This window comes from Cheilinus undulatus, linkage group 19 (genome assembly GCF_018320785.1).
Source record: "Cheilinus undulatus linkage group 19, ASM1832078v1, whole genome shotgun sequence".
Taxonomy (NCBI): domain Eukaryota; kingdom Metazoa; phylum Chordata; class Actinopteri; order Labriformes; family Labridae; genus Cheilinus; species Cheilinus undulatus.
In genome coordinates, this window is record NC_054883.1 from 37706010 (window position 1) to 37733366 (window position 27357).

Consider the following 27357-nt stretch of genomic DNA (forward strand, 5'->3'; position numbering starts at 1 on the left):
AAATCTGCTCAACAGGTTCCCTTTTCCTCAAGCAGACAGTCTGAAATAGTTCAAAAGAATATTTTTCATCCCAGTATTGATCAGAATAACCAGAATTATAAATTTGGCCAAAATTTTGCAGCCATAGAGTGGCCTGCTTCTACGAACAAAGAGCCAAAATTGTCACTGTAGCGTTAACTTTTTATAGTCAGCCCTTGAGTTTTTTTTTTTTTTTTTTTTCCCTTAACAAAATTTGTCAAGCTTTGGAGTTTGAAGCTTTTCTTTGCAGAGAAACAACACTAAACGGACAAATTCAGTCATTTTCCTGTAAACTGCGGGTACAGGATGCACTGTTTTTACATGAGCAACATAAGCAGAAGGATTACTGTGGTTTATATTTTACTTTTTAATTTGACAGCTTAAACATGGGGTAGTGATTGCACAGTGAACACCTCTTCAAACATTCCAGGTTGTGACAGACTAATGTGTTGATTATAGGATGCTCTCATTGTGACAGTGGGGTAAATATTGTGTTTTTCGATTCAGCAGCTGATGGATTACAACTGACAGTCTCTTCCCCATTTTACCAGACTAATCTGTAATTGTCTGGAGAATCTCCCAGCCATGGCTGCAGATTCTGGCCAGACTCATTGATATGGCAAAAAAAAAAAAAAAAAACCTCAGGCCCCAGGCCACATTTATGAGCATGTGGTTGGGTTAGCTCCCAGTGAGGATACTGGTATTTATCCTGAAGCACTGCGTCATTGAGTTGGTGAAAACAAAGTAAACACAAGCATGCTGCTTTGTTATGATAAAAAAATGTTCAGGTTTCCTAAAAAGAACTGAAGCTAAATCCAAGTGGTTGCACATCATAAATCATGACATGGCAGTATTTTCTATTGGTAGAGCATTCCTCTTAAGGTACATGCTTAGTTAAGGCCGCCTAGTCCATACATGCTGATGGATATGTGGTAAAAAGACTCAAATTCCTTTGGGATATAGATTTTCAATATGCAGAAATATTGATAAAGCCATGAACTGCAGGCAACGTATCTTTGCTTAAACAAGTGGTCTGCTTAAGCTGTCTGTCTCTTAAATAACTCGTTCTTTTCCATCCCACAGCTTTCAGTTTGGACACAGAGCAGCCAGACTACGACCTAGATTCAGAGGACGAGACGTTTGTGAATAAGCTGAAGAAGAAAATGGAAATCACAGCCCTGCAGTTCGAAGAAATGATAGACCGGCTGGAGAAAGGCAGTGGACAGCAGGTATTTGTCACTCTGTGTGGGGGGAAAATACTGTTTTCAGGGAATTTGCACAAACATAACTCTGACTTTCTGTAAGAAAACATAAACAAGCCCACTGAGTCAGACTCTTTGCCATATAGTTTTGTCATTTGAGAAGTTTGTCATCAACTTAATCCTTGTTTTTCTTTATGAAAAGTAACTTTCTACTTCCGTCTTCTTCATGGAGTTCTTGTCATTTCTTACTAATCAGTCGCTATTTAAGTCCACAAAACTGACAACATTTAGCAGAACAATCTGTGCAATATGTGTTTATCTCGTCTTGCAGCTTGTGAGTCTCCAGGAAGCTAAACTGCTGCTGAAGGAGGACGACGAGCTGATCAAGGAGGTGTTCGACTATTGGAGCCGCAAAAGGAAAACATGCAAGGGCGGCTCCCTCATCCCTAACGTGAAGCAGGAGAAGAGGGATGGCTCTAGCACCAGCGACCCCTACGTGGCCTTCCGTCGAAGGACGGAGAAGATGCAGACCAGGAAGGTCAGAATCTGTGGCTGTGTTGCATTTCATGAGTCCTGTTTTCTAACTAAAGCTGCTGTGAGCAAAAGAGAAAACGAGCTCTGTCCACTTTTCTCAAGTACTTTGGCAGCATTCCATTATGTAAACATTGTCAAGCCATTTGTGCAATTTAGACAGTGTGCAGGAATTTGCACACATTTTTTGGTAGCTGAAAACAAGTCGTTACCCAATAATGGGAATCTAAGTGCCTGTTTCAGAAAGGTGGATTGCAGACTCAGAGTTTGTTAAACCTCTGAGTCTTTTCCCCCTCAAATTTTGAGAAATATTTTATTGTGAAACCTTTGTATATCAGTTGAATAATTTCCGTTTATTTTTCATGGAAATGCTCTGCTGCTATAGAAGTTTTAGGAAAAATTTGCCATTATTGGAGCACAGAATTAACTAATTTTTGGTCCAAATAACAACAGAAAGCAATACCTTAGTCTCGTAATGTAACAAGTACATCAATCACTACAATTGCTGGCAGCAGCGTTATTGCCTGAACATTTTAGACACAGATTAAAAATCTCAGCTCCATGTATTGTCTTGAAAAAGTATCAGCATACGCAGGAGCATCTGTATCTTTTTTGTCTGAATCTTCACTGTTCTGTTTCTAGAACCGAAAGAATGACGAGGCATCGTACGAGAAGATGCTGAAGCTGCGCCGGGACCTGAGCCGAGCTGTCACCATCCTGGAGATGATCAAGAGGAGGGAGAAGAGCAAGAGGGAACTGCTGCACCTCACACTGGAAATAGTGGAGAAGAGGTGAGAAATTGGCCCTTAGAGAGTTTGGAGATGGCTGTTGAGGTGCTGTGTGCTACATGGATGACGTTGTTAGTGAAGTATCTGCTATTAGGATGCCTTTTAGAGGGATTTATGATGCAAGAGATTGATATATGCATACTTCACTGATGATTGTCCCTGAGCTGATATGTATTTAGACAAGCTCTAAGAGTAGGAGTGTTTTTTCATATTTTAAAGCCTCATTAAGGTTGAGAAAGTTGAGAAGTCTTTGATGTCAGACCTTTCCTCTGTGACGTGTTTGGATGACTCTTGTGGTTAACCTCCATGTTTGATTAGGCTTTTGTTTTCTCGCCGAGTTGAAATCCCACGTTGAGGCCATTAGGACACTTGTCTTCAAGATTGATGGTATAAAAGAGTCAAGCGCATATTTTCTGTAAAGTCAGGCTCCGCTGCTTGTGTTAATTGGGGCCACGGCTGTGTACACTGTTTTGCATGCATTATCAATTTAGAGTTCACCCTGTTTATTCAGTGGTGTCAGGAGCAAATGAGCTCATTGACTTCTATGAGGCCGCTGGAGTCTTTTAGCCAGTCTGTTAGGAGGAATACCAGACTTTGTATTTGTATTATTTTTTTTGTTTCCGACCCCCCCCCCCAACCCCCCCATAGTCTCCACGATCCATCCAAACATGACATCTGAATGAAATGAATTTGTTCTGAAAGTAGCTGTCAGTGTGAGCTTAAATTGGACCCTTCTCCTTGAAGTGCTTTTGATTTGTAGTGACATTTCAATTTCCTCTTGTTATCCTGGCCTGGTTTCTGCCTGCACATCAAAGCCAGTGTTTCCTCCCAGACTGGACCGCTCTATTCTCAGTTGATAGCTTGCCAGCCCACTTCATGATATTATGCTTGGGTAGAGTGACCCAGGTGTATGGTGTGGTTTGTGTATGTAGTCTGACAGTGTTTTTTTTTAGGCTGTTGCTATGCACCAGGTGCTATATTTGTTTTTCTTTTCAATCTTTTGGTCACATCTGCGTGATATTAAAAAAGCAGTGTTTTTGTAGTCAGGACCCTGAATATTGCTGCATAAATTAGCATGCTTCATGGACAGATTTCTCTGATACCAGTGATGTTATTCATATGAAATCAATCGACTAAACCAAACTTGATTTATAAAGAATCTCTCCTACTAATTTAATTGCAGTTCAGTGCTTACCAAATATCTGAAAAGTGGTTGACAAATAGATAAAATGCTAAATTGATTTAGACTAATGCACGCAAACACAGAAAAATAAAACTAGAGATGCATGATTAAAAAAATAAAGATAAGAATTAGAGGCAAAGCAATAAGATTCCAAATCAATAAAAAACATGAGACATTAAAGTATAATAAAACAATGTTAGAAAAATAAATATTTAAGGGTCAGTTAATAAAAAAAATAGCATGGTTGTCGGTAGGACAGCTATTTGTTATAAGTTGAGGCTGATTTATACTTCTACATCAACTTGACACCATTATGGCCTGCACTGTTGGGAGCACAAGATACTTTTGCACCATGTCCATGTAGGGCTGGGCGATATATCAAGCATACTCGATGTATCGCAGCTTTTGCCACACTTGATGTATAAAATGACTATATCGCAAACATCGAGTATAAATTATGTCGACGTTGTGAGCCGTCAGTGTGCATTTCTCACTGGAGTTCCGCTTCTCCCATTGTCCCTGAACGCATCTCTCACAGCAGAAAGCTTTCTCTCTCTCTCTCTCTCTCCCGGCCATCCAAAAAACTCTCCTCTGCACATGCGTGTTTTTGTTAGCCTTGCAAAGCACATGGATACGCCCGTTTCCGTGTTTCTCACTGGCGAATCCATCTTGCAAAGCTCCCATGTGAACCGTTTTGGCCCGGTTAGAAAGTGACAGGACCAATCAGCAACAAGGGACAGTACTTTCAGGCACAGCAGAGTCGTGACATAAGCAAGCAGCAACAAGAGGCCAGTGCAGATATAGCGGAAGAGCTTAGCGTGGATGCTGCTAAAGCGCCAGTTTTATCAGAACTACATTTCATTGTTAAAAGAAGAAAAAGAACAGCAGTGAGTTGTTTTCTTTTCAAAAAACCGACAGAAGTCGTGTACTGACATGTCTACAGTCACCATGGTTTTAGTTATTCCTCGGTGGCTGCGCATGCGCACCTCAGTAGCTGCTATGTCAAGTATTTTGTTGCTCTGATTGGCCTGTAAAGATGTGACAGACAGAATATTCATCCAATGACACAGTTTTTTTTCAAAGCCTCTGCTCTTTCCCAAACGTTAGTATGAAAGGTTTTCCAGATGGATGTGTGAAACAAATTTATCCGGCATGTCAGGTTATACTTACTTTTGCACCATGTCCAAGTAAAGGCTTCTTCAAAGGTCAAGGGCCATGCAAATCAGTAGCATATTCAGCGGAGTAGATGCAACACAGAAGTATAAATCAGGCTTTAAAGTGAAGCTGTGACTGTAAATATTAAGAGTTAAATATTCAGCTTGGGCTTAACCTTTACCCTCTTTTCATCAGGAATGTGATGCCAGACTTTGGCAGCGAGGTGATGGCAGAGGCCCTCGCTCAGCGAGCTCTGGTGAAGCCTGTCTACACGATCCCTCTCATTCCCTTATCCAGCAGTAACCAGTACAGACACCAGGACCACTTGGATATGAAGGACTACAAAAAGGTACAGCCTTCTGCATTCACATCACACCCCAACTTCCTCCTAATGATGTCAGCTAACAGAATAGAAAATGATTTCCATCTTTTCTGGCTCTTGATTTGTGTGGGAGTTTGCAGCGTCTGCAGAAGTCTCAGAATTGTTCACATCTTCACATTTGTCCTTTTGCATGAGTCAGTTCACACATTGAAGATAAATTAAAGAGTACAGAATACTGTACTACAGATTGAACTGGCATAAAGCTTGGCATTTTCATTTTTGAATATGCGCACAGTATTAAATGGCAACTAGGTGTAGTTTGACTAAAATATCTCTGCTATAGTGAGAGTGAACAACAGATTTTTGATGAGGAAACCTATTTTACTGTGAAGCTTCAAATTAACACAACTTTTCCTTGAGTAGGCAGGAAAAATCTGGTAGAAAAATGTTTGTGTTAACTTATGAAACTCACTCTGAAAAACTGCAAATATGTGATTTGGGTTTAGTTGCTTGTTTCAAGGCTATTAGATTGAGTTACTGGATTGTTGCAGAGCCTGGCCCTCTCACTGGGTTCATTTAAGGATATACTGGAGGCAAAAATTTAAGTGTAAGGAGTTGTTTCAACATTGGGAGCCCTTAGCCAAACACCGACAGTTTGATATCACTGTATTCGTGCCTTGTAATCACGGTTATGTCATTTAGTCCGCAGGATATGGTGTTTTTGTGCTGAGTCCTTCAACCTTACAGCATTTAACGTAAAGCTGAGTCGCCATATGCTCCTATAATGTAGCACTTCATTACCCAGCACTCCTGTGAACTCTGTGTCACCTCTTCTCATTATAACTTCATTAGCTTCAGTGTCCAACAGCCCTCCCCCGCCCTGCAGGGACATAACTATTTCCTCTTTTTTCCCCCTTCTACCAGCTGGTTGACTTTTCCCTTTTGTTTACACACGATCATTTCTCGCCCCTCCTCTCCTGCCTCTATCCCTCACCCCTTCCATTGATTTGACACTGCAGTCTTCACCACAGAGTCCTTGCCTCTCTCTTTGCCTTGTCCTCCCCATGTCTCAGAGCTGAATAGGATCTTACTAATCCTAGTGGAGTTGGAGTCTGTTCAGACAGGGAGGGGTCGTCCCGCTGGGGAGTTGGGGTGAACTGGTGGCACGGGGTGGATTGAGGAAGAGGAGGAGGGAGGGGGGCAGCCATCTGGCAAGGCAGCAGCATCTGGCACATGCTGCCATCTGCATATCAATGCCTCTTTTACTCACTGTTGTTTCTACACACTCTTCCACTTGCATCAACCACCGACACGAGCCTGCAATCAGCAGTAATGCTTCAATCTTTGTGATTACACAGTCTGTTGTATAAACATTAAACACTGTGTCTGCTCCTCTCTTCACAGCCGGAGAAGACGGAGGTATTGCGACCCAAAAGGAAATACGAAAAGAAACCCAAGATCCCTCCTCTGTCTGCGCCTCCACATTCAGGACCCTCGGTGTTCAATCCCAAGGACCTCAACCAGTATGATTTCCCCAGCTCGGACGAAGAACCCTACTCACAGGTAGGGGGAAGCGTTTATAGGTTTTAGTGTTAAGAGTCCCCTATGATTGTTCATACATTTCAAATTTTAACCACACTTTAAAAAACATCATGGCTGTCCAGACTGTCAAGCATCAACCAAAGACTTAACAGTCTCTTAAACTTAGGCGTGCAGTATACATGTGCGTAAATATACAGATAATGCTTCCCAGTGTTCAACACAAGCACGTAGATGTCTTTACAGGTGGATAGAAACCGGATTAAAACTCCCTGTAGAGGTTGTTTTTAGCATTTCATTTGTTTAGATTACATGTTGAGAGAATTACTGAGACAAAAAACAGGGCTTAAGTGGCCTAGTGGTTTAAGGCACACCCTATGTACGCGGACGACTTGGGTTCGAATCCAGCTTGAGGCCCTTTACCGCATGTCTCTCCCTCTCCCTCTCCCTCGCCCTCTGCTTAAAGATGCTTGAGCATAAGTATGCTCATTGTTTAAAGTGTATCCTCTACTCCTAATTTTATTATGCTTTGTATTGTTTAGATTCATTCAGGTTCCTCGGATGCAGAGGAGGAGAATGACCCAGATGGCTGCTATGCGTTCAGGAGGAAGGCCGGCTGTCAGTACTACGCTGTGAGTGCCCTCCTCTGACTCCTATGCTTCTATTTATAGTAACATGAGTTGGCTGGTCAGCCTGGCTGCCCCGGCTACTGCACACTGCTGGACACAACAAAGACTCACCTTTTTCTGTCAGCTTTTCTAACACTTCTTTCTCTCTCATCTCTTTCAGCCTCGACCAGACCAGAGTGGTAGCTGGCCGTGGGTAAGCCCATCAGAGGGAGGGGTTGGCAACCCACGCTTCCGCTACTGTCTGACCTCGCTGAACGTGCCGCGACGATGTATAGGTCTTGCAAGGCGCCGTGTGGGCAGAGGCGGCAGGTGAGATGAGACTGGCAGTCTGATTAAACAGTTTTAGTGATTTGATCAGGGGTGTGATGGCATTTATTCCTCTGCATTAACCTAGAACTGATGTGTGGTTACAAAGTGAGAAGACAGGACAAGAATCAGGCATTACTTTTCAGTATTAGCCATGAAATACTGATTAACAGTCAAAACAGAGCCATAATAGCAGAACAGCCGTCACTGCTCTATTAATAAACATCCTTAAATATGAGATAAAGACTGAAACCAATCAAGGCAACAAAACCCAACCAAACAAAATCCTTGAGTTAAAAAAAAGATCGTCTCACTTGTTTGGACGATTTTGTATTTCTGAAGCGTTGAACCCCCCATTGACTGACATTTGTTTTGAAAAGACTGAGTTATTGATCAGCATGTTAGCCAGGTGCTGCATGCTTTCATTACTTCAGCAAATACAGTCTAAGAAAATTGTAGAAATTTCAAAAGGAAATGTGTGCAGGAATGCTGCCAGAGCCAATACTGAGCAGGTGAGGCTGAGCCAAGTGTTGGCTGTATCTGCTGAGGCTGTTTACCATACCAGCGCTTTGGCAGGTCACCAGCGATCATTTTGGCGGGTGCATTCTATTATAAATATCACGCTGGCTGTTAAAATGATGAACACGACACACGTATTTCGGGATTCACCTGCTCTTGTGGCCTGCAGACATATCAGAAAACTTCCTCTGAATTTCAACACAACCGTGTCCTGTGGCTTTGTCTGATACTTGCTCAGTAATTACACGGACGACTGAATAAAGCACAATGACTGGAGGAGTGAGCCAGAGTCTGCCACGGCGCTGAATGTTACTGTAGAAGAGACCAACTGGTTCAGACTGTATCTGCCGCCACACAGACGCACATGAGATTGGCAATGCATGTCTGCAGCCGACCTTATCACCTGCCCCGGGGGAAGCCGACAGACCAGACTATCTGTCTTCTTCAATATGATGTGCGCTTGTGATAGCAAAACTTGATCAAGTCAGAGAACAAGGAGCTTAGTGTGATTGTTTAGACAGATTTGCCGTGTGCCTGAAGGGACTGAAGTTTGGGTCAGTAGGTTGTTGTTCTTGGACTCTGGTCTGACTTAATATCTCTTTAAGGATCTCTATGTAACCTTGTACAAACATGTGTTAGCGATTCCTTTAGTCTTTAGTCGTTTCCTGGAATTCTCTGCAGTATAAATATACAACCCAAATTCCAAAAAAAGCATTGGGGGTGCTGTGTAAAATGTAAACAAAAACAGAATGCAATGATTTGCAGATTTCATAAACCCCATATTTTATTCACAATAGAGCATAAACAACATATCAGATGTTTAAACTGAGGCTGTTTACTCTTTCGTGTGAAATATTAGCTCCTTTTGAATTTGATGGCAGCAACACATCTCAAAAAAGTAGGGATGGGGCAGTGAAAAGCTGGAAAAATAAGTGCTGGAGGATCATTTTCCAACTTTTCAGGTTAAATCGGCAACAGGTCAGCAACATGACTGGGTAAAAAAAGGACTATTTTAGAGAGTCAGAGTCTCTAATAAGTAAAGATAGGCAGAGGTTTACCAATCTAAAAAAAACTGCGTCTAAAAATTGTGGAACAATCTCAGAAAAATGGTCCTTTGTGTAAACTGCAAAGACTTTGAATATCCCACCAGTATTTGCGGTTCTAAATATCAGTACAGAAATCTCTGCACAACAGACAAGGCCGAAGTTTAATATGGGATGCTCTTGATCTTTAACCTTGCAAAGCAGATGGATACGCCCGTTTCCTTGTTTCTCACTGGTGAATCCATCTTTCAAAGCTCCCGTCTGAACCTTTTAGGCCAAGTTAAAAAGTGATAGGACCAATCAACGACGAGGCGCGGTGGAGTCGTGATGTAAGCAAGCAGCAACAAGAGGCTGGTGCAATTATGGTGGACGAGCTTAGCATGGATGCTGCTAAAGTGCCAGTTTTATCAGCACTTGACGACATTTCTTTGTTAAAAGAATAACAAAGAACAGCAGTGAGTTGTTTTCTTTTCAAAACTGACAGAAGTCGTGTACTGACATGTCTGTAGTTGCCATGGTTCACATTATTCCTTGGTAGCTGCGCACGTGCACCTTGGTTGCAGCTACATCTTATGTTGCTCTGATTGGCCCGTAAAGATGTGACAACGTGCATCCAATCATCCTCCGATAGTTAACTAAAACTAAATAACTAAAAATAAAATTCTGAAATCATTTGAGTTAACCAAAACTAAATAAAAACTAAGCTCTACCAAAAAACTGGCACCGACACCCAAGTCTAGAGACTGAAAATGGCCTGATTTGATTGGTTCAGACTTCACATAGTGGTAGCTTTATGTCTGGAGTTGTATTCAAACATCATCTTTGAATAAATGACTAAAAAGTGAAGAGTAGCCTGGTTGAATATGTTTTAAAAATGGATGATGTTCACTTAGCCCTGACATGCATCCGAAAAAACTAAAACTAATAAAAACTAAACTAAAAGTAAGTATTTTTCCCAAATAAAAACTAAACTAGTTATTGTTATTGAGTTTACTCATATTTCGAACAATTTCCTGCAGTGAGAAAGTCATCTTCCATGTTTCCAAAGATGTCACTTAACAGCTTTGATTTTATAGAAAACAGCCCTCATTTTTGGAGCAGCAGTGGGCTGAACTAAGAATGGTACTCGCAAGTGCTGAGGATCTAGGATAGCTCTGTTTTTTGTCCTTTTCTGGATGTAACCAGAATTACAGCCTCATGAAGCTCCAACATGGCAATAAAGTTCGATTTTTTTCCATTACATAAGAGTTCTGTTCTGTTCTCATGGCAAATCTACAATTTTTTGTCCTGTTTTTGTGCAATACCCGGCTATAATTGGTACTGGCCCAGTGGACGCTGTAATTACATGACTGGTATGCACAGGAGTTGAGCAATACTCTGGTCCCAAGTGGAGGATTTTGATGTTGTAATGCAGGGCTAATGATTGCAGCATGTTTTCATCTCCTGTGACCTTAAATGACTCACTGAGGGGGATGTGTTGCACTGATTTTTTGGTTTTGTTTCAGGAGTTTATTGGACAGAGCGCACACAGACATAGACGACATCTGTCAGAGCCTGGACTCTGACCCGGAGCCCGAATCACTCTCCTCGCCACTTCCAAGTTCTCCGCTCCGCAACTCCAACGCCAGTACCTCAGAAACCAATACCTCGGCCCCAGCCAGCTCCTCCCGCCCTCTCTCCTCTTCATCACCTCTGACGTCATCATCGACACCTCTGGACCTCAGCCAGATTCTTTTGAACATTAAAGCGTGCCGCTGGAGGCACTTCAGACCACGGACGCTATCCCATCACCCCTTGGGTGGAGGAGATTTGTCTCGCAGAGGATTTAGGGATTTTAGCTGGACTGTGTCAGGACTAACCCGGACACTCTCTGGAGGAGCCAGCTCCCAGAACCGGACCGGCCCAGCCCCCAACCCTGTCAATGGTGAGTCATGTCCTTTTCTCTGCTGTTTTCTTTTACGTTCTTGACATTTTACATCTTAAATTAGTACTGCTAAATATTTACTTTGGTTGAACACAGAGTGGAGGTAATTTTGTTGCTTTATTGCTCCATAAGCAAAAGTTTTTGGCACCGAAGGGAGGGGATTTTAGTAAGCGATCAGTCTACGAGGTGTGTATATCTGGCAGAAACTCCAATAAGGAAATTTACTGAAGCCTGTTCACCGTGTAGGCACTTTTAGCTGTAATAAGGCTGTAATTAAATTCCATCCCAACTTGAATCAAAAGAAAAGTTTGTCTTCGATTTTCATCCTCTGTTGAAGGTGCTTTGTTTCAGCACATGGGAAAAGATCTGCTTTTAATGTGACACTGAGTTGTCTCTGTGGGAAGTCCTAGTTATTTTGATGACTTTAGACTGTGTGGGCTGTTAAATGGTGTTATTTTTTTGTGATTATTTCTTTTTTTTCTAAAACTAAAGACTGTGATAACTGTGCACACTTCAAACTACCTCTATTTATGCAGAACCAGTCATTGTTTTTTTTTTTTGCATTGCTGTAAGTCCTTTAATTTTGTCGTTGTTTTTTTAATCAGACTAAAACGGGCTGTCAGAAATTCAAAGTCAATGGTTATTCTCCACCCTGTCAAAACATAAGCAGAGATGAACAGGAAGTCTGTATGGTATAATGACAGGAAACTTTCCCCGACTAAGGCTTTAGTTTTTAAAGATTTATCATATAGCTATGAAGCTTGGAGTTGACTGCCATGGGTAACACTTTATATTAGGTGCTGCTGTTGCTGCAGGACGTTCACCCTGGGACCCTGTCTGCTCTGACAATGTCAAAATTAGATGTTTAAAAGCAAAATTAGAGGCTTTTCTACTGAGCCTGGAACTTCAGTGGCTTTCTGGGGCATTTAATCTCTATCAGTAAATTTGAGGTTAAACATCTTTCTATAAATTTCTTTGTCTATTTTTGATTGGTTCTGCCGCTAGCTTTGAATGCTAGCCACCATATTGTTTACCGCAATGCTTTGTGATGGGCCGGACAACCAATGGCAGGCTGTTTCATTGTCGTGTCATGCTTTGTCGAACTGCGCAACTCTTAACACTTAGATCATGTTAGAGATGGCCTGAATAGAGGGACAGAGAGACTGTGATGTGTCCCTCTCTGTCACTACGGACAGGAGCTGCTTTGAATAATGGCACAAGTAGAGCCAATACAAGAAGCGCATGGGCCTGCTGGCTTGCATGAGAATAAAACTGAGAAGAAGGGTGAAAAGGGGCTGAAATGCAGTTGAATCTTGCATGCATCTAAAGACTATAAAATAGCATCCTAAATTAATGCTGCATTTGTCAAATAATTCACTGTTACCTACATGCCCAAGCCCTCCAACTTGCCATACATATTGCAAACTTGTTCATAATTAACCAGTCACGTACCTCACATTTGTGCATCCTTGTGTTAGAATTCAATGTAAAAACAATCTCCAGCACTATCCTAAGAAAAAAAGAAAAAAGCTCCATATTTCTGTTGTCTCATGGGGCGTTTTGTTATATCGCCAAACCCTAATAGAGGTTTATAAATAAATAAGGACAGCCTCAGAGTGTTTATATTGTCTGGAGCTCGTCCAGATGGTGTAGCAGTAGAGGAAGCCCACTCTGACTATTAGAGGATCCTCTCTGTCGAACTTCAGCTTATCATCTTTCAGTATAGAAACAACCTAATTCACAGAATATCTTTTGTAGCATGCATGCAGAAGGCTGTAATTGAAAAACGTCCCCATGCATAAAATTAAATGAGATGGCGTAGCTTAATTGGGTTTGTGCATGTGAATATTCATTCATGAGAGGGTTAAGAAGTGAGACTTTAAATGCAGCTCCGTGCTGTTTAGTCTGCTACTGCTCTGGTGAAACACTTTCTGAAGAGGCTCCTCAAAGGTAGACCGCTCTGCTCCAGCCCGAGATCCCATGCTGCTGGTAAATCCCATGCACTTCCTGCTTACAAACCTCTCTCCATATTATAATACATTAATTCCTGCTCCCATGGCTTGGAGAAGTCAATTAGAAACGGTCGTGTATGTATAAATAGATCCACGAGACGTCTGTGTTTGTGGCTGCACAAACAAGGTCAGGAAAGTAGGGGAATGTCAGGCAAATGAGAAATGTATTACTCAGAAACCAGATCTCTGTAGCACAAGAATTTCAGGGTTAACTGGGAGGAAATGTCAGATTTTTTTGGTCTGAATGTAGAGCAACTCACCTCGGTCTTTGTGGTACCTGCTTTATGTTGAATCTCGAGGATGTTAGGAAAAAACAAACTAAAAAGGTAGAGTGTAACTAAACCGATGGTAAACAATGTCCTGAAACTGCTGAAGGAATCTAGTTATTTTTTAAAATGTGCAAGGATGAGAGCAAAATACCGTCTGTAGGGCTTTACTTTTCCCAGTGATGGATTCCTATATTTGGAGAAATGATATGTTTCTACCTTGAGGGTTGTTTCTGTAATTAAAGTGAAAATGGGTTGGGGAAAAAAGCACAATTTGTTGTAGTTTGCCCACAGCATAGAGTCATGAGGGGGCAATGCTTTGTTTTGGTGTTCTCTCAGAGTCATTTATCTAAGGTATAATCTCAGTGCACTGTGATTAAAGAATTCAGTGTTTTCCTTCCACTTTTACCGTGTTTGAGAAGGTGAATACTCTGACATCACTGTTTCAGCTGGCTTCTTGTAATGCTGGAGTTGTTATTGGGTTCTGGATCTGTAAAGTTACAACAAAAGTCTTGTTATCATAGCTCAAGTTGGACTAAGGCTGTGCAGTCTTGACTTGACTGAGAGACATGATAGACTACATGGTGATACCCAACCAATCATTACTACCGACATGATGACGTTGGAAGGAAGAGGAGCTGGGTTCAACTGTGAACAAACTGTTTTGACTGTGATTTATTTTAGAGATGTACTGACTGCGAAAATTAGGGGGGATACGGAAATTAGAAAAAAACAGCTTAGCTGATATTCATACCTTTTATTGTTTCCATTAATTCTTTTGGTACAAGACCGCCAACATCATCTCCTTTCTCTCATAGTTGACTATAAAATCCTATCAGAGTTTGACCAAAAAGTGACTTTTCTGCCAAATTTAAAAAAAACATGTTTGATTCAGCAGTTAGTAGGAATGCATAATATTATCTTCATGATATCTGTATCTATAGATATGAAAATCAGCCTTAAATATTGGCAGAATGTACCCTCAATGTCTCTGTAGCCCTTAAGGATGCCGTTCTAGCAAGCCCGGGACTTCGGTGACTTTTTGGGGTCTTTAAAGATTAAATCCAAGGCGTTAGATCTGATAATAAGCGTCTTTTTGTCCATTTTGAATCCTTTTTTGATCCTGTACTTTGGCTTTTTTCGTTGGGTAGCGCCATATTTGCAGAGGGAAATGTTTGCTTGCAGTGCATTTTGGGAGTGGCTGTCCTCCAGTAGGAAGATGCTGCGTCTCTACTGCTTAAAGAAATGGCACAAATGAATCTAACTGCGTAAAGCAAATTGACTTTTTTTGTATATATGTAGATATTTTGAAAACCTTTAGTCACAGAATATTTATTTTTTCACTGTTTTGTCCCCAAGAGATGGGAGAACAAGTCTGTGCAAAGAAAATGCTTAGTCACTATTGTTTACTGTGTGGTATTAATAAGAATCTTTGAGTTTCAAATTCTGATTTGTTTTTTTCTTTTGTCTTTAGAGTCCTATAATTTTTCAACATTCAAGTGAAATTACTGTAGTAGATATATTCTTAGATTATCGGCGTACCCGATATCTGCAAAAAATCCAGTGCCGTACATCCTTAGCTGCGAGGTATGCTAGATGTAGGCAATAATTTGTTTGGATGCAACAAATAAATATGCCTACTGATGTCTGTTCGTGCCACATTATCTGCCGATGGCCAATTGTCTGTCAACAAGGCTGATATCAGCTGCAACGATGTTAAACCAATGCATTGGTGCATGTTGTCTTTGTCTATCTAAGAGTTACGGGGTAGAGCTAATGGCAGAAACGTGCGCCCTTGCTTTTTCATTTCTCTTTATGGGCAGTTGATACTTGTCTTTTGTGCATGCACAGAGTGCTGTGCTCTCATTGGCTAACATCAGTGACATAATGGAACAGATCATCAGGTGCAGAAAGAAAAATCTTACATGCAAAGTCAGTCATAAATTGAGTATGCCATCAAAGGCTTGTTTTAAGGGGAGAAGGGGGTTAATAACACTTGAATTTAGATTAAAAAGCATTATCTCTTTTTAATTTTGTAATGCCGTGATATAATACCGTTATCGTCAAAGGCAAGAAAAATATCGTGATATGGTTTTTAGGCCATATCGCCCAGGCCTACGTGCAAAGAAGGGAAAGATCTTATTCTCAGATCAGACGCTGCCATGCCATGGTGTAAATCTTCAGGATTAGCACATGCTGAGTTCAAGAAACGTGTTTGTTGTACAGAACTAGCAGCCACTAGTGAGGAACATTTTCAGTCCCAGATGATCAATATAATGATCAATAACTGTAAATGAGACTATAACATAAGCAGAAGTGTGAACGCCCTTATTTTTTACTAGTTTGAAACATCCTCCTATTTGTGATGCTGTTTTAAAGTCTCTGTATTTGACAAGTAATGCTGCAATCCAACACTGATGTATACTGTACTTCAGCTGGGTTTTTTCTATGGCACATTATCTAGACAACACATTACTCAGATAGCTTAGATACACGGTAGCTAACACCACAAAGCAGTTACCTTGAATTATTGTGAAAGTATGAATAAGAGCAGTACAATGACAGCTCAGGAGTGTGCGAAACATCGTGACCATGCTTACCGCTGCTTTACATAAAGCCCACACATCAGCTGGACCTTTGTGTCAATGTGTCAAAGTCTCTCTTCTTTCAGAGACTCCACTGAGGCATCGCTTTAGAGCATCATTCAAACAGGAACAGTCATTTACATCTGCTCATCTCTTCTGCTCGTCACCTTGGCTGAATGCCAGTGACATTTCATTTCAGTTTGATAAATAAATGGAATAGGTTGTCCTGTGCAAGCTTCACAGTTGATTTTTGTTGGTTGTTAGTTTTGGTAATGATTCAAATAAAAGATTATGACCCAAATCCAAGCAAATCATAAGCACAGAGCTCAAGTTAAAGAAAAAAGCTGCACTTGTTCAGTGCATCCTCACAGGTTCAAGGATTCAGAAAATTATTAAATCAAAGGTATGAAAGCTTCAGTTTTTACATGACACATCACAACTCTGTCACTCAGTTTAGTGAAGGGATGTACCAGAGCCCTTGTCCTTCATCCCTCTCACCTGCGGACCTGTATTTTTGATTATGCTCTTCTACTGCATTGATGCAGAGTCATAAATGTTAACATTTCGTTGCTTTACAGTGATTAATTTCTGGCTGAAAGAAGTTTATATAGATGAACCCTTTCAACTGCAACTTGCACCAGTGTCTGTTTTTGTGATTTTTTTTTTCATAATATGATATAATTTTACGTTTTTTTTCTTATGCTTTTATAGTAGGGCTGAATGATTCACAAAAAATATGCCATTTTCCTTTCCAATATTGGGATCCCAATTTAATATGTGATTATTATTCGGTTCCTCATTTTATGAAGACTTGAAAAAAATATCTAATTGCAATTGATTTTGCTCATATTGCAAATTTGATCTCAGTTACTTTATTTAAGGGTATTATCATTTGTATGTCATTCTCGTTTTGATCAAGAAAAACATGCAGAAAAAACAAAAAGGAGGATTTTTGTACACCATTCTAAAAATATTGAATGTTTTCATAATGTGCACAGAAGTTCTTCTGCAAAAAATAAATGCACTGAAGTGGTATTCTGACAAATTTCAAGTTAAAGAAATATTGCTCCTTCTGTGATTTGTAAATTGCACTTGGCCATATTGTGGTTTAATCTAATCTGCGATTAATTGCCCAGCCCTGGTTTATAGCCATAGAATCCCCTTGATGTAGGCTAAAATCCTAAAGCCTAGATTGTAAAAGTATTGCTGTTCTGAAATACAACAATTTAACTTTTATCTTTCTCTAAAAGGTGAAGAGTAAGCACAAAAATATCCATCCAAAAAGATGTAAATTCAAAGGGAAATGTCTCGATACTCCTGAGGTCTTTCCAATAGGAGCGTTTTTTATTGGAGTATAGTTATGGTCCAAGGCGAATCATTGCAAACTGTGATTGCATTTTGTCCACTGGTCTAAAGATTTAAAAGAACAGGAACATGAAGGTTTCAAATTGTACACAAAGGGCCTAGGAAGTAAGATTTCCTGATTTTGACCCCATGTATCTTCTCTGTCCTGTCCAGTGTTCACAGCGGAGCAGTACCAGCAGCACCAGGAGCAGCTGGCCCTCATGCAGAAACAGCAACTGGAGCAGAGCCAACAGCAGCAGCAACAAGCCAACAACCCTACAACAACTACCAACACACAGGTCAGTGAGGATGGACGCGTCAGACCTTTACTTCACCTGGACTTCCAAAACTTCAAAGTGACATTTTATATGAGTGGACAATTATGACAAGATCTGCTCAAGATCATATTTTTGATCCGCTTAATCTACTTTTCTACTTCTATCCAGGCTGTTTGATAGTACTGTGATCAAACAAATTAGATAATATGGAAATTGAGTAAAGTTGAAGGTCAGTTCACTTGTCCTTATTAAACAGGACACATCGACATTCCCACGAGCAGAATTAACACCACTGGCGCAGTTCCTGTTTGGCAGCAGAAGTGCTGAGCTCAGTACTTTTCAGCAGTTTCATACATTTTGACAAAGCGGTCAAGTCGTTGGCTCACACTTGTATGTTTTTTGTTTTTTCCTTTCTCGCTGGGTTTCATAACCAGGCACTCGTGTCCAAGACTCTGGACCAGGCCAGCGCCCAGTTTGCTGCTTCAGCCCTCGTCACCACAGACCAGCTGCTGACGTTCAAGTCCAAAGAGGAGCTGGTGCTGGCGAGCGGAGTCAACGGGGTCCTGGCAGGAGCAGGTGAGGGTGGATTTACTACTCTGACTTAAATATGTGGAGTTGGTTGTTGACTGCTGTACAGGATCTTCCTGCATGAGACTCAGATGATTTATGGGAAAAGGAAGAAAATATTTGTTACACAAGTTGAATGGTTTCCCAGACTTTTCCCCAATTACTGCCTTTCCACTGGAGTTATGAAATGTTTCCTTTCTCACAGCATTGGTGCAGGGGAAACCTGTAAACAGTTTTTGTCATAAACTTTTTAATCTGGTTTTGCTTGGCAGAGAAAGCTTTGCTCTAAAGATGCTCCCTTTAGTCCCATATGGACAGATAAATTTATGACAATGTGTATTTAAAAAAATAAATAAATAATAATAATGGAGCAATATATCCATAGTAGCATAAATCTGAATATGAAGGTGCAACAAGCTTTAAGCTATAAAGGAGGTGGCTGGGATGGAAGAGGCGAAGGTTTGCCAGCAGCAGCGTGGTGCATCAGAATTGATGGAAGCAGGGATTAGTGAGAAGCATGTCATATTTAATGGCTCGCTGTGTTGACCCTTGAATGTTTGCATAAAACCTTTGCTGCACACATTTAAAGTTAAAATATCACAACTTCTGCAATTTGTGAATTGCAGCAGGCCATACTGTGATTTAATCTAAATAGCGATTAATTGCCCAGCCCTAGTTTGCATTGACCAGAGTGTTCCTTTTCCACCCTCAGGTGTTTTCAAAGGCTTACACCTGTCCAGCACCACCGCTGCCCTCCACCAGACCAACCAGACAACACACTCAACCACCTCCGTGGCCCAGACTTTCCTCCAACCCTCCTCCATCTCCAGCACCCCGGCAGCCGTCAACGCCGTCCCCACCTCCCTCACCTCCACCCCCAGCGCCCACGCAGCAGCAGCGCTCGGGATCCTGGGATGCAGCCCCGCCAACGCCACCCCCGCCACCACTCAGGTCCTCATTGGGAACAACATCTGTTTGAGCGTGCCGTCAGCCGCCAGCCTGGCCGGACGTCACATTCCCCGGACCCTCGGCAACGTGCCGCCCTCTGCCTTAAAGCTGTCCGCCGCCACCAACATGCAGATGCCCAAAGTTTCTGGAGCATCGCCCATGGACCTGGGCTCAAGGTGAGACGGCGTTACAATACTTATGGCACTCTTGAAAGGGCGGAGCTAGAATCTGCAAAGTTGAAGGGACAAAGGCAGAATTTACAGAGACGGAGGCTGAAAGATGTCGTTTTTGTAGAGGAATGGAAAACTTTCTTTTTTTGTAAAGTCCCCAAATTTACACAATAATAGAGGACAAATGTATTATGATCTGTAAAGTCTGACAGTTTTGGTGTATGTTTTCACTTTATACACCAGTAACATTCAATCAGTCATGAGCTAACCAGTCAGGCCATTGAAATTTGAGCCTCATAGTGGCCTTTAAACTTTGCCAGGCCGTATAGTTCTCCATGTTTCCAGTCCTGAATGCTAAGCTAAAGGAAGTGGCATTATCCAGTTTGCAGACATGCCAGTGATGAGAATCTAAATAAGGTCTAAAAAAATAAGATTTTTTTCATCTACCAAGACCTGCATGTGCAATCCATTCTGTTTAATATAAATGTTTCAAAGTCTTGTGTAAAGCTTTAGTGATGTTCATTTCATTACTATCAGATAAAATTGTCGTGTAGTACGTCTTATATTATCAGTGCATTTGCAATTATTTGTGACCAGTTCATAAGACATTTTTAAATCGACAGCACTATCTTTTAAATAATGTTAACTTGGGTACATGTACATGTGGCAGCTCTTGTAATTTTAAAGTGACATCATTTCCCTATCATAGGCTGAATCCCAATTCTCCCCTTAACACTCAATCTTACCCTCAAGCTCAACCCTCAGTCTTAACTCACCCCTCAAAAGGACCGTAAGGACCGTCTAGTGACTTAGAAATGGGACACCCCTTGATAGCAGTTACCATTTCAGACTGTAGAGGGCAGTAATGTGCCAAAACTGCGTAGTCTGTTGATTCAGAGGAAGAAGAAGAAAGAGAACATGTTCATATTCAACCAAAAAAACATGTATAAACACCACAACCACGGACATATTCAGCTGAAAGTCATCATATAACACCACCATTAGCTAATGCCAAACACCAATTGTAACTCGTAGGCTTGTCCACGACGGCATGGTTACCGGCTTACGATCATAAAAATAAAAGTAAATGTTACGCTACAAAATTGCAAATAATCCATAAAATAACATTACACTAAGATATTGGAGTGGTTTTCGTAATTTTTAGATCTCTATTAACAAAGAAATTTACATTTGTTGCTCGATTTCTACCCCGCATTCGCCGCCATCTTTCTTTGAGTGATATCCCTCAATACCAAGGGAGCTCCAGGAACATCTCAAAATTGAGGGAGATAAAGCCCTCAAACTCCCACTTAACGGGAACGTACATTTTGAGACTGAGGGTTAAGATTGAGTGTTTAAGGGGAGAATTGGGATTCAGCCTTGATTCAGCAGGCATTGGAAAAGGTGCAACGTTAATATAACAAGATCAGTCTGACAGTCTCCTGATCCACCACTACTTTCATGGACGTATCCCTGCCTGCTCTGTTTGACATGGTTTCATTCAGTCTGATCAACATTAGGAATACAAATTTAGGCATAGGCCACGGTATACTTAACATTTTTAACCTTTCTGATATGACTTTCGTACATATTTTTAATCTTTATGTAGAACATCAGCTCTCTTTTTATTTCTGACTTAGGCAGCAAACCAAAAAAAGCATCTCTAGTTGTTAAGCATGACAGCCTGTTATTATTTGGTTTTATGTCTGATTTGACATAAGTCAGCTGAATTCTTGTTTAGTTGATTGAAATGTCAGATTTGACCTCTTTTCAAGACTCTTTAATTTATTTCAAGGGAAAAGGGATAAAACCCATGACAGCTGTTTGTGTATGTTGTACTCTGGTGCACAAATGTAATACATCAAATAAACATTTTGTTAAATCAACAATTAAAAAAAAAAAAATTATTGGTTATCGGTATCAGTTCCAAAAAATACTTACCGTGCTTCACTGTTGTGGCTACCAGGCATGAAGACACACCCGCTGAAGTACAAACTGAACACCAGAATGGCAAAATAAGTGATCTAAATGGCGGGTTCACAGAGAATGGAAACACAGAAACTGTTAGTGAGCAGATGTTCTCTAGGTCTTGTTTATGGCAGAGGAGAAAACCAGACTGTTCGAACTTAGAGAAGGGCAACGCTAACTCAAATAACCACTTGAGAAACCAAGTTAGGCTGTAAAACTTCTCTTTATGTACAACATGTTGAACTTTAGCCAGATTGGCTACAGCAGCAGAAGACCACACAGGTCTGAGGGTGCAATTCACCCACGCGCTCTAAAATTAGACAAAAAATTGGACAGTGTTGCCTGATCTGATGAGTCTTAATTTGTGCTGCAACAGAAACAGTCGTGGCACTTTCAGAATCACTTCATTTTCTTTCCTTTCCCGCCTTGATTCTTAGTGTGACCTACAGCAGATCGTCTTGATCATGTCTGCGTGCGATTGATGATTGTACGTATAAATGAAAACAAAGAGACCAGAAAACTTTCCACTCTTTAGATTAGCTTTGATATGTTTGTTGGTAGATGAGCCGCAGAAAAGCTGCTGTATTATCCTACAAACCCTGGTTTACGGATTCAGTTGGACCAGCCAACGCACTGTCTGCCAGAGATAAAGCAGCTAAGATTTTAACAGAAGTGAGAATCCACATAAACCTTCCTGAAAGAGGAGCTCAAACACGGTGACGTCAGAGACAAACAGAGAGGCGAGATCTGGGACAGTTAGAGACGAAGGCGCAGCACACAGGAGATGAAATCTGTTTCCTCTCTCCCACAGGGATAATCACGACGAAGACAAGCCAGCACTGAACAGTATAGCAGACAACACAGTGGCCATGGAGGTGACGTAGTAGCGGTGCAGCGAGGAGTCCGCTCTTCAGGTGCTGTGCATCGTAGCATCGGGAATGCAAAGGGACAGCAGGACTCTGATGCAGAAAGACAGAACGGACGAGAGGCCGCCATAGGCCGCTCGCTTGCAATTCTCATCTCTCATACTTTTTAAACCTTTATTTTTGTTTTGTTTTTGTTACTGTTAAAAATACAAGATTGACATGTGTAAATTATGAATATGGCAAAATTAGTATCTGTACAGTAACTACATATTTGTAATATCCCCTTGTATATATATTACTTGAATACAGAACTGTCCATTTGTGATGTTTTGCACTTGGGAGTCAAACTTAAAGGAAAAAAAAGATAGCCAAGTAACTTGTGGCGAGTGTGAGAGATGTGGGAGTTGTATAGACAAAGAGTTTTTATCACATCATGTGCATGGTGCGGAGCCTGCTGTTTTTATCTATTTATTGTGCTGTGTTTACAGTTTTTTTGTTTTCGGTTTGTTTTGTTTAATTTTTTTATTTGTACACTGTACCTTCGTTGGTTCCTGTGCTGTAGTAAATGTTAGGTAGCTACGGACTCCTGGGTATTTTTGTATATTGTGAACACAAAGCAGGTCCCCCACCCCCCACCCACATTTCTTTTGGGTCCCTGTGCTTCTCTCTGTGGATCATGTGAAAATCAATGGTGACATACATACAGACCAGGAGAGCCAGGAGGAGGAGGAGGAGGAGGAGGAAGTGAAGAGGAGGAGGAGGGTGGCCGTGGTTCACGTAAAGAGAGGTGCTCCTCTCTTCCTGGGAGCTTCCATTAACATTTTCCCAAACACAAGTAACAAAACAGGGATGAAGTCTCTTCCCAGAAGCCTTTGCTGCTTCTGATTAAAGCACTATTTTTTGTGATGTTTCTGTTTTTCATGGTTTTGATAAATATCAATGCTGCTTTTGTATTTTTGTTTGTTTTTAAAGGGGTTGTCCTTCATTTTTCATGCAAGCAGAGTCTCCCCTTTCTATTTGTTTTATCCCACCAACATTTTTGTAAAACAAATTCAGTTATTTTTGTATTTTTTATTTCCTCGTTCTTGTGGTAAACTTGATTGTAAGCTTTTCGTTTCTTGAAAGACTTCATTCTTTTGTTCCTTTGTTACTTGGTCATGCATAGGTGATAAGGGAGGTGAATGGGCAGTAATCGCTGTACGTGTTTCATCATTCCAGTTTTTAAAAACAAAAAATGCTAACGAGGGGACGGAGAGATGGCTGATGAAAAAAAAAAACACATCTGTTTTCTCCTCTCTCTCTTCCCCTTTCCTTTTTCTTTTTCTTTTCTTTTTTTCTTTGAAAAAAGAATCTCCAGACGGCTGCAAGGCCAAAAACCACAAGTATTGGGTGCCTTCCTTTGGGGAATTTAATGTTTTCTCTTCTGTGAAGAGTTAGGCACAAAGGCAGCATTACTTAGTAGTGCCTCTCGTCTTTGTCTGAATCTGAATGCCCAGTCCAATGGCAGGATATATCCTTGAGGTTTACTTGTCCCACCTGGAGGCTGAAAAGACTAAAAAAATGTGACAGAACTCTCACTAAAATAAGACAATAAAGCCCAGGGCATTAAATGTGAACTGTTCAGACTCCAGTGTCTTTATTTATGTTTTTGTGTAGTTATCCTCTCAAAGTTAGGCTAATATATAATCGGAAAAGTTAGGAAATTAAAGTTAACGATTTGATAAAGTAGCACAATTTTATATGTGTATGGACAATTCCAGTGTTCATTTTGACAGCTATTTTTAATTTTAGTCTTTAGATGAAATGTGTTTTAGTTTTAGTTAATTCTGTATATTTTAGTCTTTACTTGTAGTCCAAGCATTTATTTTCTTGTCTAAATCTGGTACCTTATCATGACAATGTGTTCTCTGCACTCTGCTAAACCTGGGGTCCCTGCTTTCTACAGCTGAGAGGCAGAATAGCTTCAGATGCATGGTTTTTTGACAGATTTACCCACAGGGGAGAAATACCATGGACTTTGAATGTCCAATGAAAACTACATTACATTTTAGTCATCTTGACATAAACTAAACTTACTTTTAATCTGTTTTAGTCCTCAAAGATCTGTTTTTGTCCAGTCTTAAGGCCAATCCCATTTCTACCCCTTAGCCCAGGGGTGTCCAAACTACGGCCCAGGGGCAAAATGCGGCCCGCAATCTGCTTTTTTATTGGCCCGCAACAAATCCTTTTAAATTGAAATGTAATATGGCCCACATTAGATCATGAAATGTGTGCTTGTTCTTCTTAGTTTCAGCACAAGGAGGCCCTACCATTCTGATTCTGTAAACAAACATTTTGACAAGAAGATTTTTTTTTTATTTTGTTTTCTGTGACTAAATTGAGACAACGCTGTACATGGTGAGCAAACTGGCAACCAAAATAATAATCATATCTTGATTTATAATGCTCTAATGGATTAAGGTAGCAGTGGAGCAAGTGGTAGCCAGGGCCAACCAGGGCCTCCTGCAATATGACTGGCCACACTAATCATTAAAATGATTGGTTATTTCTCTTGTCAGTCATGAATTAGCCATTTCACCATACCCAATCTCTAAGCATATCTTAACCTACATTAGACTGGTTTTACTAACTTGAATACCCTCATAGTGAGGTGTATGAAAGTGGCCCCACCATCCTCATTTATGACTGTATGTGGCCGTCCATGGAAAAAGTTTGGACACCCCTGCCTTAGCCCTTCCCCTTTGTCTACCCCTTCCACTTGCGTCTTGAAACAGAGTGGTAAGGGAAGGGGTGAAAACATTCCCTTAAGAAACGAGACGCCTTGATTGCAGTTCATCATCACACATTGCCGATAAACAGCTGCTTCATCAGAGGTGACTATAAAGCTTCCACCGTCTCATTCATACTCTCGTTCATAACCCTCGTTTACACGTGTAGATACCAAAAATACAATAAATTTCAGTCCTCAGTGGCTAAAGATTGAATTGAGAGAAAGTAAAACCGTTGTGTTTTCTATAATCATTATGCCGAAAGTATTTTTTAATTTATGTGCCTTCTTCATAGTCTGTTGTGCCATTTCGCAATTGAACTCAGTGCATTGAAGGGAAATTCATCATAGCCCTTGGTTTCAAGTGTGGTCCTGAAAAATCTTCGTTTCAAGGGCTATGTAGCCTTTGGCCCCTAAGCCCTACCCCTCGATTCAAAAGAGAATTGGGACACCACTTCAACTGATGTGAACACGCAAAACCAAGGGGTAGGGCTAAGATAAGGGCTTAGGGGTAGAAATGGGATCGCCCTTAGTCTAGTCTTTTCATGGAAAAAAGGCTTTTGATGAACATTTTTAGTCATAGTTATAGTCGATGAAATTAACTCTGGCTTACAAGCACATTTATAAAGTTAATTTGCGAGAGAAAACTGTTTTCAAGGAACTCTTCATCATAAGACAACTTTATTTTATAGGATAGATCAGTGGCTCTTAAACAGTGGGGCAAGGCACGCTGGTGGGCCTTGGGAATTTGTACATTACATCATTACTGTGACTGAAGATACTGGACTATATAACAAGAATTAGAGGCTATTTTGCATGGAAATCGATATGACATATGCGTCCCTGTTCATATGCAGGTGCTCTTTGGAAAACTTTGGGTTTGATTTGCTCAGTTCATCTGGCGAAAAAACAGATTTTGTTCTCATCAGTAAAAGCATACAGTCATGGACGAAAAGTACTGGCACCCCTGGAATTTTTCCAGAAAATACACCATTTCCTCCAGAAATTGTTGCAATTACAAATGTTTTTGTTATACACATGTTTATTTCCTTTAGGTGCATTGGAACGACACAAAAAATCTGAAGAAAAAAAGACAAAATTGACATAATTTTACACAAAACTCAAAAAAACGGGCTGGACAAAATTATTGGCACCCTTTTAAAACTGTGGGTAAATCATTTTATTTCACCATGCTAGGTGTGACACCAAGCATGGAGAAGAGAAAGAAGAGCCCAGACTTGTGGAAAAATATGAACAGTCTCAAGGTTACAAGACCATCTCCAGAGATCTGGAAATTCCTTTGTCCACTGTGTGTAATATAATCAAGAAGTTTATAACCATGGAGCTGTGGCTAATCTCCCTGGATGTGGACGGAAGAGAAAAAATGGCAAAAGAATGCAACGCAGGATAGTTGGAATGGTGGATAAACTTCCTCAGTCAACTTCCACACAAATTCAGGCTGTCCTGCAGACTCAGGGTGCACAAGTGTCAGCTCGGACCATACGTGAATGAGATGAAGTGCTATGGCAGGAGACCGAGGAGAACCCCACTGCTGACAAAGAGACATAAAAAAGCCAGACTGGAGTTTGCAAAAATGGACCTGAGTAAGCCTCAATCCTTCTGGGAGAACATTTTGTGGATAGATGAGACTAAGGTAGAGCTTTTTGGAAACGCACGTCATTCTACTGTTGACAGAAAACTTAATGAGGCCTACAAAGAAAAGGACACAGTACCTACAGTCAAACATGGTGGAGGTTCAAAGATGGTTTGGGGTTATTTTGCTGCCTCTGGCACTGGGTGCCTTGACTGTATGCAAGAAATCATGAAATCTGGAGAATATCAAAAAATCTGGGGCTGCAATGTAGGGCCCAGTGCCAGAAAGCTGGGTCTGCGTCAGAGGTCATGGGTGTTCCAGCAGGACAATGACCCCAAACATACCTCAGAAAGCACCAAGAAATGTTTGGAGACGAAGCGCTGGAGAGTTCTGACGTGGCCAGCAATGAGTCTGGATCTAAATCCCATTGAACACCTATGGAGAGATCTTAAAACTACTGTTGCAAGAAACACCTTTCAAATCTGAGAAATCTGGAGCAGTTTGCAAAAAGAAGAGTGGTCCAGAATTCCAGTTGAGAGGTGTAAGAAGCTTGTTGATGGTTATAGGAAGTGATTGGTTTCAGTTATTTTTTTCCAAGGGTGCGCAACCAAATATTAAGTTGAGGATGCCAGCAATTTTGTCTGGCCCATTTTTTTAGTTTTGTGTAAAATTATGTCAATTTTGTCTTTTTTCTTCTGATTTTTTGTGTTGCTCCAATGCACATAGAGGCAATAAACATGTGTAAACCAAAACATTTGTAACTGCAACAATCTCTGGGAGAAATGATGTATTTTCTGGAAAAATTCCAGGGGTGCCAGTACTTTTCGTCCATG

The 27357-nt window shown here is 40.8% G+C and overlaps 1 protein-coding gene across 2 annotated transcripts in view; it reads left to right on the plus strand.

The window, feature by feature from the left end:
- The window catches only part of LOC121527133 (enhancer of polycomb homolog 1-like), a 56930-nt gene extending 33151 nt beyond the window's left edge, over nt 1-23779 (plus strand). For both annotated transcript variants that reach the window (XM_041813875.1, XM_041813874.1), the window contains 12 exons: nt 1102-1247; nt 1552-1758; nt 2394-2542; nt 5073-5226; nt 6604-6762; nt 7281-7370; nt 7528-7676; nt 10741-11159; nt 17541-17665; nt 18079-18220; nt 18924-19335; nt 22109-23779. In XM_041813875.1, coding sequence (XP_041669809.1) covers nt 1102-1247; nt 1552-1758; nt 2394-2542; nt 5073-5226; nt 6604-6762; nt 7281-7370; nt 7528-7676; nt 10741-11159; nt 17541-17665; nt 18079-18220; nt 18924-19335; nt 22109-22181 — 2225 coding nt within the window. In that variant the 3' untranslated portion in view covers nt 22182-23779. The remainder of the gene's footprint in view (nt 1-1101; nt 1248-1551; nt 1759-2393; nt 2543-5072; nt 5227-6603; nt 6763-7280; nt 7371-7527; nt 7677-10740; nt 11160-17540; nt 17666-18078; nt 18221-18923; nt 19336-22108) is intronic.
- Nucleotides 23780-27357: the final 3578 nt, after the last annotated feature.